Source organism: Electrophorus electricus, chromosome 1, assembly GCF_041902795.1.
Source record: "Electrophorus electricus isolate QZ-2024a chromosome 1, ASM4190279v1, whole genome shotgun sequence".
In the NCBI taxonomy this organism is placed as follows: Eukaryota; Metazoa; Chordata; class Actinopteri; order Gymnotiformes; family Gymnotidae; genus Electrophorus; species Electrophorus electricus.
In genome coordinates, this window is record NC_137497.1 from 43,771,542 (window position 1) to 43,784,280 (window position 12,739).

General features: G+C 50.3%; 1 protein-coding gene across 9 annotated transcripts in view; it reads right to left on the reverse strand.

The window, feature by feature from the left end:
- Positions 1–299: 299 nt before the first annotated feature.
- The window catches only part of mllt10 (MLLT10 histone lysine methyltransferase DOT1L cofactor), a 40,239-nt gene continuing 27,799 nt past the window's right edge, over positions 300–12,739 (reverse strand). The window contains exons 12-21 of one of the 9 annotated variants that reach the window (XM_027028506.3): positions 9,073–9,193; positions 7,556–7,628; positions 6,052–6,224; positions 4,528–4,719; positions 4,055–4,128; positions 3,458–3,792; positions 3,158–3,181; positions 2,592–2,676; positions 2,237–2,377; positions 300–1,919 (exon numbers count right to left, since the gene is read on the reverse strand). In XM_027028506.3, coding sequence (XP_026884307.3) covers positions 1,872–1,919; positions 2,237–2,377; positions 2,592–2,676; positions 3,158–3,181; positions 3,458–3,792; positions 4,055–4,128; positions 4,528–4,719; positions 6,052–6,224; positions 7,556–7,628; positions 9,073–9,193 — 1,266 coding nt within the window. In that variant the 3' untranslated portion in view covers positions 300–1,871. Of the gene's footprint in view, positions 1,920–2,201; positions 2,378–2,591; positions 2,677–3,157; positions 3,182–3,457; positions 3,793–3,996; positions 4,129–4,527; positions 4,720–6,051; positions 6,225–7,555; positions 7,629–9,072; positions 9,194–12,739 lie in introns of those variants that run through there. The other 8 variants (XM_035525851.2, XM_081721340.1, XM_035525852.2 and 5 more) reach the window with 8 other exon arrangements.

Consider the following 12,739-nt stretch of genomic DNA (forward strand, 5'->3'; position numbering starts at 1 on the left):
CTACAGATTTATAGAGACGAGGCTCCGCTTCTTACCGCATCACGTCTCGGTGGGGTAAAACGATCCATCAAAATGCAAAGACACAATGAATCACCAGTGTTCAGATGAAACATGGGGCTTTAAGAATATAACCAGCAAGGTTTTTAACTGGCCAATTTACAAATAAGAATGTAAAGAGTTTGCTCCTGGTAGATGAACATAATTTAATAAAAATAATAACAAAACACTAACAAACTAATTTTGCTGTGTACTCAACAGTGCAAATAATAAATCGACAGAATTTATGAAGACACCCTAGATCACTGTAAAAGGATTTTAATCACTGAAAAAAATCGTAACGCTACAAACTGTGTTCAGACTTTATAAGCAGAATGAAGGAGAATTTAGGGACTGACATTGTTTTGTTTTGTTTTTTTAAATACAAACTTTAGGTATTTTTGCATAATTCCTGTACAGAAACATGAAAACAAGATATGGGTACAAGGTTTGGGTTAGATATGGGTATAGGACTATAAAATTACAACAATAAAATGGTGCAAAACGTAAAAAAAAAAAAAAAAAGAGTGCGAGAGAGAAAGGTTCCTGTACATATAAAAATAAATTAATAGCTTGAATTAATATTTTTCCTGTCTGTTAATTAGATATGAACACACCAAATGAGTTTTAATATCCTTCACACCATAAAGAAAACAAACAACTATTTACACGAGAAAGGAGGTAATTTCTAACTAAACTTCAGCTTATTCAGACGCCAATGCAATCTGCTGCTTTACATGGTGACGAAAACAAAACAAACCATATTTACACGACCGTGAGCCTGAACCAGAGAAGTTCTTACGGCCGCGTACGAGACACTCTAATCAGAAACCTTACAACGAGATTCAAAGGAACTGAGAAATTTTGTACAGTAGTATAAAAATGTTTGTGACACGCTCGGGCTCCAAAATATATTTTATCTTGTGCCCATTACACAACATATGCAAATAAGTTAGGGGGGGAAAAAATACGGGGAGGTGTTATAAAGTTTGCTTCAGAAATAAATCAGATCAATGCAGCACAAGTATCTAACCAATGAGCTTTGAAGTGGGTGGGTCCTGTGGAACTGGTGACATGCGATTGCCTGAGTGACACTGGTCGATATCGACACTCGGTTCGTACTTTTAGAAAAAGCGAACAGCCTGTGCTCCCAAGGGTAGAGCTGGCCGCCTGTCTGGAGAGCCTGGAGGGTGTGGCCGTGGGCGTGGCCGTGGCGGGCACTTGGGTGCAGGTCCTGCTAGCGTGTTCCTGGCTCTGAGAGGTAGGTGCTGGTTTTGCGAGTACAGCAGAGTGAGACACGTCCGTCTGGACAGCTCTAGCGCCCCCCAGAGGTGCAGTCAGAGGCGTGGGCAAGGCCTTTGTGGTGGGCTGCTTTCTGGTGGCTTCAAGCTTTGAACTCTCTGTGCATTTAAAGTTTCTCGTTTATTTCCTCCTTAAATACATTTACAAATGCGCACAACAGCTGGTCTGCCGAGGGTGGTTTTCGGGGCCGTGTCCTGTGACGGGCCTCGGGACGAGAGCGGAGGACGAGTCAGCCCACAGCAGCACACACCACCTTCCTCTCACAGTGATTCAAGAACGTCACCCTCAACACACGCACAGCGACTGTGTGGGATGGTGTGCGTGTGTGTTGGCCTGTTAAGTGGCCCCCTGTGACCCTAACGTTTACAGCAAGAGATTTATTCCAATTCAGTGCAATATACGAGATGGACAGTCCTCTAGCTGGATAGAGTGCCAGGGTGGGGGTGGCTGTGTGTGTTGAGGCGTGGCGGGTGGTTGTCAGGTCGGCCCCTGAGAGGGTGAGGTTCCCAGTGGTGTCCAGCACGCAGACTGGGTCACGTTTTTTCCTGTCCAGCTACAGCCAGGCCCTTCTCCCCCATTCTCTGCACGGGGACAAAACAAACGAACAGTCACACGCCGGCCTGCAACGCACCCCGGACAACCACGATGGCTCGGTCTCAAACATCTGATGACCAGCACCTCTAGGGAACAGTCCCCTCAGTCTGGTGATTAAGATGCCAAATTATCGAGAGTTTAGAGAAGTTAGGAAGCACTGGTAACAGAGAAAGAGCACAAAATGAGAGCGCACGGGGACACGCGGGACATGCGGGACATGCGGGACAGGAGGGCAAGGGAGGGAAGTGTCAATCCAAATGCAGACAGACCCGGCGTAGTGCTAGAGCAGCCGTGCGGTACTGACCGCGGGCGGCGTGATGCTGCCCTCGGTGTGCAGAGCCAGGAAGGGGTTGGAGGAAGTAGCAGGGAGCAGCTGAGAGCCAGAGATCTGCTGGAGCTCGTGGTGCTGCTGCATTAGTTGGTAGAGGAGGACCTGCTGTGGCTCCTGACACACACACACACACACACATACAGAAGAGTGTGTTCTCAGAAAACACTGAGGACATGTATGTATACAACTGCAGGTAGTGAAGATCAATCAGTGAGTATAATGACAAAATAACCAAACAGCAGCTCTGTGCCGTCATTAATGTCCAGACATGCTGTATCCGTGTGTGTGTATTGTGTGTGTTGTGAGTGTGTGTGTGTGTGTGTGTTACCGCTGTGGACTGTTGGGAGTTGAACAGCTGCTGTAGTTGCTGCTGGAGGAACATTTGCCTTTGCTGCTCAGTGAGTCTCACCGCACTAAACACACACACACACACACACACACGTCAGGATGCTAAATTCACAATACTGCATAAACGCAAACAAAAACAAAAACAAAAACATTGGCCATTGTTCTAAAATCACATGACCTCTCAAACAAGTCTGCAGCATAAACAGTGCTTCTGTTTATACACACGTCACTGTGGCATTTCCGTAACCATGACTCCCAGCTCCTACAGCTCAGGGAAAATACGTTACTGAAATGTTTATTTCAATCCCAGAAACTAGTCCTCTGTGATTCTCTGCACTTAGAGAGCGAGTTCCTATAAATCATATCTTCAGTCACTTCAAGCTGGAACTGAAACCAAATCAAATCAATTCAGCACTTTTCAAAACAGCAGCACAAGTCATTAGTAAATAAACAGATCATGGATGGAGACAGAGATGAACAGAACACACGGCAACAAGCACGCTTGCGCACACACACGCTGAGCGCCACATATTTCATGCTCCTCACCTGGTTTTTGCAGTGGTCACATTACTGCCGACCGGTAAGCAGGGAAGAGGAGAGAGAGAGAGAGAGAGAGAGAGAGAGAGAGCGAGAGCGAGAGCGAAAGAGAGCGAGAGAAGCAGTAGGGTCAGCATGCAGTCTATCAGAAGACGAGTGTCAAAGCACCGAGCGCAATCCCTCACCCGCGAACACACACCTCTGGACGGCTCCCGACAGCGAACGGCTCTTGTTAACGCTACCTAGCAAAAACCAAGATGTCACACACCCAGCGGGGGAGAGAGCACACGGGAGTGCATGCTTACACACCTGTTGCTGAAACTGCCGGACATGGGTAGAGAGGCGGTGGCCACAGAGCTGACGGGGTTGCCGGCCGGGTGGGGTAGAGGACTGGCGTTCTGCGGCAGGCCCGGCGACGTCTGGATGACTCCGTTCAGGGCGGTCACGGCCGCGTGGCCGCTCTGCAGCGCCCCCGCCAGGCTGCTCACCCCCATGCCCGGCAGCGAGGCACCAGCAGGAGCGGGCGTGGCCGCGGGCACGGCCAGTCCGTTCAGCTGCTTCTGAGAGGGGCTGTGGGACGCCGAGGGAGGAGTGGAAAGGGAGGAGGTGCTGCTGCCGCTACTATGGCCACCAGACAGGAGATCCTGAAGGGAGGGAGGGACGCGTTTACACGCACATTCCCACACACGCTTTGTAAAACAAATTCAGTAGTGAAAAGCCGAGGCTCATACAACACGGCAGGCAGCAGAGACTCGTGCGACTTAACATTACGCCACTGCCTGGACACGTGGACAAACATTCACTAGCGTCAACACGAGAAGGTTGTACATAATAACGCGTGACTCAACTAAACAGCCGCTCAGTCCCAGCAGATCTCATGTGCGGAGCAGGAGGAGGGAGAGTTACCTGAGTGGGCAAGGGTTGAGAGGACTCGGTTAAAACACTGCAGCCTAGCTGTATGTTCTTGTTGTTCAGCATGTCTGGAGGAGAGAGAGATTTGGCAACTTCACATGAGAGTGGAGAGCAGACAGGGCTGAGTGAGGGAGCAGGGGCCCTGCACGCGCCGAGGGGTGATCAGGCACTGGCGTGCGCACGTGCTTGTGAGACAGAGTGTGGGTTCAGGTCTTCACTACTGATCCGTGCGTGTGTGGGTAAGGGTGCGGTTGTCACCCTGGCGTGGGCCTGTGTGTGGAAGAGGTACGGGTTCTGGCCTGGGCGCATGCGTGCGGGTGTGAGAGAGAAACAGAAGTCAATTCAGGTGGGGCTAACCTGCTCGAGTGATGGTGTGTTAGAAGGGGGAGAGGGGGAGTGGTTGCCATGGTGAAGGGCACCAAGACTGCATCCTGGCCGGGGTGTGCACGCGTGTGTGTGGGGCTAACCTGCGTGAGTGTTGCTGGGGTAGAGGGGCGGGGAGGCAGTGGTTGCTGTGGTGGTTGCCGTGGTGAAGGGCACTGAGAGCTGTGCGCTGAGCAGCTGGAGACGTTCCTTCTTCATGGTGAGCGTGCGGATCTGCTCCTCCAGACGGCGGTTCTCCACCTGCAGCTGGTGCAGGGACCTCAGCATGGCCAGCACTGCACGCACACATGCACACGCACACGCACACACACACACACACACACACACACACACACACACACACACACACGAGGACAAACGCGCACACACACAAGCAATAGAATGCTAAACAAGCTGAAACCAAATGGCATTTAACCTGCTAATGCAATTTACAAAATCCCCCCAAAATTAACAAATAATAAAAACATTCATTACCCAAAGCATCGTTAAAATTCAGCTCTCTAGATGCAGCTGTGTGACGTATTTAAACAGGCCAAAGTGGTGGCTGAGATGAGAACCGTCTATCCACATACAGAAAACACCCCCAAGACTAAACTCGACCATCCGTCATGATTTCACAACCGCACCACAATCTTCATCAACAGTTCCGACAGCACCAAAACTAAACGTGAAGGCAAACTATCCCTAACTCAATAAACACTTTTTTTTATTACCAGGTGAACAATAATGAAGGGATTCTAAGCCTATGTTGGCTTTTTAAGGTGCACCTCAGGAGGGCAGTCACTTTGACCAGTCTGCCTTTAGACCAATCAGATTCCAGCGAGCATGACAGCAAGGTCTGTGCTGTCCCTGCGCTGTAGCTAAAAGGTCCATTTGAAGGCACTATCAAAAATGAACCCATCGACTGCCCTGATCTGGGACCTGTTGTATCTCAGTTAGGCCGCACAACAGGTCCCACTAAACTGGTCTCCAAACAGCAGTGAAGGGCACTGTTCTACCCACAGCCCCTGCATGAGATCATCAAACCCCCAACCCCCACCAACAGCTGTTTCCCATAAACACAAGCACTGTGCACTACAACTGGCTTCAGATCAGTCAGTCTGCTGCTTTCACTACTACAGTCTCCCTACAAGAATAAAACCTTTCACAACCCCCCCTTTTCCCCGCATTGGGGCAATTAACAGAAAACAAAAAATCTGACAAGCAAGAGATCTTAATTTAATCTTAAAAGTAAATGCCATTAATTAATTAGTCAATGAAAAGTTGTTCACTTGAATTAGATGAAGCCCTGAGACTGGATTTAATTACAGGCTTCAAATGGGTGTGTGGTTGGCTTGACTGACAAGTAGACCAGTGTTCCTTTTTATGGCTAAAGGTGTAATTGTAAACCATCACACCACCAGAAATACCAACCAATTCTATTTTCTGAATGAAGGAAACTAATAAAAACAAAGAGAGAAGTCACATGCAGCCCTGTATTAAAACCAACATCACCAAACCCATTAAGAAAATTGCAGAAAAACAGTGCAAAAGCGATGCTGTACTTACAGAGCGCGTGAGTGCACGCGAGTGTGTGCGAGTGTGCGGGCGCGCGTGCGTCTGCTCACCATCACCCTGCGATCCTTGCTGGAGGAGAAACTGCTGGCCCTCGTTCCACTGTCTCTCCAGCAGCTGGTCGATGCTGGTGGCCACCGGGGGCAGCGTGTCCACGCTGGAGCCCAACCCGTGCACCAGGGGCCCGGATGGCTCGTACCGGATGTGTAGGCCGCCCAGTGGGGAGCTTAGGAGAGCGAGAGAGAGCGCGTCACACACAGCGTCACCGTCTAATCCGCGGAGCACAGTGACGACCGCATACCGCTACTGTTTAACACAGACGTCACGCTAATGACCGTTACCAAGGAACCCCTGTGCACACAATATATCACTTCATTCATTAAAATGCATCAAGGCGATTGGTTTGTAATCAGACTGGGGCTTATGCCAAGACCAAATTCCAGCCGTGGTCCGACACATGCCAGGCAGTGATCTGGCAGACAGATGGTCTTGTCGAGCTGATCGGACAGCGCGGCCCGGCCCGGGCCGGTTCTGACCCCCCCTCCACGGTCTGAGAAAGACCCTCCCAGCCACCTCCCCAGCCGTAAATCTGCACACGCCCTCACTCGGACAGACAGCGCGTCCCCGCCGCTGCGAACACATCCAGTGCGGGGCTGTTTACCAAGGCTTTCCACGTGCATGTGAGCCCAGCGGGGGGGGATTACACCCGACCTGGCATCCTGCCACACACCCATAAATCTCCAGCGAGCCTGAGCAGGCTGGCATCCAGAGGTTTCAGGAAGGGGCAGAGGCGTTTTCCCAGGATACACACAGATTCCTACCATTCCTGCTTCCCTGGATGGGACACAGCCACACACACACACACGTACACACACACTTACAGACCCCACACGTGCACACACACGCTTCCCTTTTTTCACCCACAGTATTTTTCTCCACACAAAGTAGGAACATTGTAGATTAACCAACAAGCCCGCAGCTGACAGAAAAGAGCTGACCGTGAAATGCATCTCTCACTCACATGTACTTCAAAACACGACCGACTGAAAACGTCACACACGGGTTATAACTGGCCCAAAACTTCACAGAGGGGTTATAACTGGCCTAAAACTTCAAGACCTTCAAGCACTAAAACTCCCCATCTGATTAAGCAGAAAACGACAAACCCATATTACACTGTCAAAATAAATACAAGAATAACCAGGCCACCTACAACGTATACTTTCAATAAACTGCTTTTGTGTCAAATCTTCTTCAGTATAAATCCCTACAAACTTCCTGTGATCGCACAGCCACATTCCTCAAAGATTCCTTCCAGTTTTTGAGGAGTTAAACAGAAAACCACCACTCCACCCCACCACTCCATCAAATTGCAAGAGACACCTCCGTCACCCAGAAACGCCACAACGGCGCTTCACAGTGGTGGTGGAGAAACCCGCTGGTCGGACAGACAGAGTGTGAGGGGCAGGGGTGGGTTTGGGAGTACTTGGTGTGGGGGGCGGAGGCATGTGCCCACCGTCTGAAGGGTGGGAGCTGCAGAACGTAAACAGGACTCACCGAGGGGAAAGGTTCGCCTTCGGCGGGGTTCCTCTTCTGGGGAAGCCAAGCGCTCCGTCCCCCAGCTCCGGATCTGGAAGGTAAACAGAGGGCGGTCGATAAGGAGACTCCGGGCCGGTGCGGAGTGCAGGCAGACGGGCGTCCCGCGTCGCCATCACAGCTCCCTCGGAGGAGATCCATCTTGGAGCTGCAGTGTTGTCTCTGGCACCTCAGCCTGCACACTGACTGCCCCCCCACCTCGCGACCCCCACCCTGGCCCTTCTCTCTCTCTCTCTCTCTCTCTCTCCCTCCCTTCCCCTCACCCCTGCCTGTTCCTTTGCCTGCAGGCTCCATGCCAGACCCTGCTTTTCATTTTCTGCAGTGAAAGTAATGAATCACATATGCACCTAAGCCAGGCAGGCCCCCCACCCATCTCCCCGCCCCTCTGGTCCCCACCAGCCAATCCTGTTCCTTCCCCTCCACCACCGCCTCCGCCCGCTTCCCTCGTCCTTCTCCTGCAGTTTAACCCTTCCCAGCCCAGTGGCCCCTCCTGCAGGTTGACCCCAGAGTACTCCCTCTTCCTGCTCTGGTAGGATCCGTACATTCCGGCCCGGAGCTCTGCAGGACGCCGTGGCCGGGATCACGAGGAAATCCCCCCCTCCCCCCCACCCCCAAACCCCACAACACAATTAACAAAAGAACCCTCACATGGTACAAACTCACAGGAAACAGGAAGCAGAAGAAGACTGGCATTATGAAGCCCTCACACGCAACGGGAGCGGGCCACGCCAATATCTCAGCGCACGGTTGCGGGTGCACCGGTGTCCGTGCCGAGCCGAGCCGTAGGTCAGAGAGCCAAGGAATGCACAAAGACACTGGGACCATGAAACTGGGGCCTGATGTCCTTAAGGAGTCCTCTTTCTTCTATTGTTAGTTAAATGACCCCATGACCTCCCTTTGAGAAGGAGGGCATGACTGATGCATTATTCCTCAAAGGCCACGCCGTGCTCCTTTCGTCGCTCTCTCTCTCCCCTCCCACTCACTCCTCTAGCTACCCCTGCCCTCCCTCAGCTCTTGGTCTGAGCCCATCACTGACCACCTCCTCCTCAGCCTGAGTTAGCCCCACTGGGCCTTCAACACAGTTGCTGGCCAGATTAATGAAAGGTTTGAGCGTCAACACGCTTCATTTAACAGGTATGCAGACTCTCTGCTCATCTATCGTGGGCTGTTCGCTGACCCTGCGTTCCTCCGACACAGGAGAGCGGAGAAAACGCGCAGGTCAGAGGAGATGAGAGCAGAGGAGGTGCTACATTCAACCTGCGTGCGTGTGTGTGTGTGTGTGTGTGTGTGTGTGTGTGTGTGTGTGTGTGTGTGTGTGTGAGAGAGAGAGAGAGAATGTGAGAGAGAGAGAGAGAGTGTGTGTGTGTGAGAGAGTGTGTGAGAGAGTGAGTGTGAGAGAGAGAGAGAGAGAGAGAGGAGAGAGTGTGTGTGTGTGTATGTGTGTGTGTGTGTGTGTGTGTGTGGTGGTGAGCTCTCACCTGCTGGAGAGTTCTCCGACTGAGCTATGAGTGTTGCCATGGCAGAGTTTGGGTTCAGCCGGTTGCCAAACATGTGAGACTGAGCCATGTTGAAGGACCCTGGTAATGAATTCGTCTGTGCCTGAGAAGGGAAGATGTTACACTTCAATCAAACTGAAGGGAAAAAGGTGTGTGTGTGTGTGTGTGTGTGTGTGCGTGCGTGTGTACGGGGGGCAGTGGGAAGGCCAGTTTCAAGTCGTGAAAGCTGTATCCTTGTGCAGGCTCAGATGGTTGACAGAGCAGATCACAAAGTCCATGTCCACATTATTTAACATTATAAGCATTATAAACATCATTATTTAATTAAATGAAAGCCTTTCCTAGCTAGAGCTGGGAAAAGACCTGTGGGAGGGATGACACGGGCCACACCAGCAGAGCAGAAAACCCAAAAGACCATCAGACTGCATATCCATGGATACATGTAGACACTCCAGCCTGACATAGTTGGAATCTGATGAAACTGACTTTTAAAAAGCTTTAGAAACCAAGGTGAAATCTGGTGAAAAGTAACTCCGCGTACGTCAGGGGGTTCACGGAGCTGCTCTCCTTCCCATCATCACCATGGCGACTTCTAACTAACAACTCCACCTCCCACCCCCATGACACACACACACACACACACACCTCCCTCTATGCCCTCAAACACATGCGCGCGCGCACACACCTCCCTCTACTCAATCCGGGCCTTGGGCCAAAGGCGTGGAGAAAATGCCAGTGAGATTAGGAATGGATTTGGACAATTCAACACTTTAAGATGTGTCATTGTTTAAGACTTTATATAATGGACAGTTTTGTGCAAATCACAGATGAATTACAAGCAATTCATGCACATTAAACTGCCCATGCTCAAGACGGAATTAAAGCATGACCAGAAGCACCCTGGAGTATGTACAACACTCTCCAAGGGAAGGAAACACAACCCGCAAAAGATCAGCTTGACGTAGGGTTTTTGTTGTTGTTTATTTTTTTGGAGCACAAGTAGATTGAGGTTTGTGAATTCTTTCCCCATTGTGCTCACTCTGTGACCCGTAACCTAAACTGCACACTAGCTGACCTTTAACCCTCCACCCGGCCACCTGCCAGCACCACTCTGCCTAAGGGAAGATATTCAAAACATTTGCAAAAGCAAAAAAAAAAAAAAAAGAAAACCTGACCCATAAATTTCTGTCTCGCTCTCTTGCTGTTATTTATTTTTTTTACATGCATGTGCGCACGTGCGCACAAACACGCGCGCGCACACCCTCGCCTCACCACTCCCATGTCATGCATTTTCCTCAGGTACACAGTGACATCAGTGTCTCTGCGGAGCAGCTATGATACGGCAGGAGAATAATGGAGTGTGTGTGTGTACACGCATACAAATACCTCATTATGTCTCATCTTTTTACTCAAACTCATTTAAGCTTTAAATGGTTTCTGAGAACCACAGTTCAATAATCCATCAACATCCTTCCTGTGTTAAATGACAGAAAAACACCCATACAACTAAACCTCAGAGAGAGAGAGAGAGAGAGAGAGAGAGAGAGAGAGAGAGAGAAAACAAAAAGCTAGAGACAGGGAGAGAGAACCCTCTCCTCTCCAGTGTGCCCCATCTCTAAGGAGGTGCGGTCTCTGCTCCACAAAGGAGGAGGGGCCAGCGGTAGGGGGCGGGGTCAGCTGAGGATCGAGGGTCACAACCGCACTCAATGAAGTTACAGATCACCTTAAACGGCTCCAAGCATTACAGGTATTGAGCATACACAAAAGTAAAGCGGTCCGGACACCACCTATGACCGGGCGCTCTGGGACCTCACAAACGCACTAGATGATCTGGCCTGTGACTGCAAAGTTCTTAAAACAGCACAGCAGATAGTGGAGAGAACAAAACCAAAGAAAGTCATGAATAAGGGGGAAAAAAAAACAACCCCACAGAAACACTCGCTGGAGCTGGGGACAACTTTAGGTACACACAACCTGCCTGAGATTTTAAAACGACCAGAAAATAAATATATAAGGGACTCTAAACGAATAAACGCATTCGTACAGGTACAGAAGAGCAGCAACAGGGCCTCAGCGCCTACGTACACCCAGGCAGGCTGCGCAGAGGTAAACACTAACGGGTGTGAGGGGAGGAGCCGATTCTCGTGGGCCCCACAGGGACCAGCCCTCCCTTCACCCACGCAGGCTGGTGCACACAAAGCGCCCGTTGCCAGGAGACAGCCCTCTGTCACGGTGTGGCAGATCAGGACAAAGATACTGGGGATGTGAGCACAGGCAGAAGAAAAGGAGGAGAAGGGGAGCAGGCCCCAAACGCAGCTGCGCCGCTGCGCTGCGCACCAGGCTGGATGGAGTGAGGCTTCCTAGCCAGGGGAACACCACGCGGGGCACAGCGAGGGCCGTTTACACCTCTACGAGGAGCAGGTTTCATAAAAGAGTAAAAGTGGTCTTTGATGGCAAATGTGGCAGCCACAGACACACGAAGAACAGTACCGAAGCAGCCGCACACACACCACACGAAGAACTGAAACGAAGCAGCCGCAGCCGCACACACACACACACACACACACACACGAAGAACTGAAACGAAGCAGCTCTGCCTGTGGGATGGGGGGGACGTGATTAGGTACAAATGAATAGACCACCAAGTATCAAACTCCTATTGTATTGGGCAGCTCTCCGACCACTTGTGCAGGCTGAACTAAACTAAGAACAGCGATTAGTGCCGGCACGCCTGCCTAATTCCCAAGTGCTGTACTGGAAAAATCCAAAAGGTGTGAACAGGGAATCCCATCACACCAGTGCAGGGCCAAAAAGTGTTTATAAGCTTGTGTAGTGTCTCCCTACAGACTGCTCTGGTCTCCCAGCCAGGGAATGTGTTGTGGTTTCCATTGACTCCGCACCCCTAAATCTCACGAGCCTCAGTGGCCTAGCTCAGCCACATTAACCCCGCCTCTCCACGCTGTGCGAACTACATCTCGCTTTCCACATCAGCCTAAAGCAAACACGTTCAAATTCATGCTGCCACTCACCCCCTGACCGAAGGACTTTCTATAAACACCCCCAATTACTCAACGCCGTCTGTGTGCCCTGAAAACTGAGACTCCAAGCAACACAAGCTACATCAACAGACACGACGCTGCCAAGACATTAGAGGACAAAACGCATTTAAATTAAAGAGAAAGGGAAAAAAAACACTGAAATTAATTAACAGCTCAGTTGATCGAGGGGACGGTCACGTCAGAGCTCTGTAAAAGATAATTAGTACTTCAGCCATTAGGAGGCTCCTACTGTTATTATCTTAGCGAAAGCTGCACAAATTCCTGAAATGTGCACTGACTCAATGATAAGTGTAATTTTGTGTAATTGGACACTATTGGATAATAGAACGGTGTACTTAAGTAGGCAGGGTGGGTTCAGCACTCAGTACCACCTGACCCAGTTGGAAGAAAAACCCCGTCCAAGTAGTTTAGCGGTTCAAGAACACAATATACCATTTAATAAAGATCCTGGATAGTAATTTAGAGATTTGAAATAAAAACCTCTTGTGAAAGTGACATGGACTAGATGTTTCTGAACATTTTTAGTGGTTTCATAGGCAAACACAATCAATCAGTGACAAAAAGTTAATCTAATGGCAAAATTCCGAAAA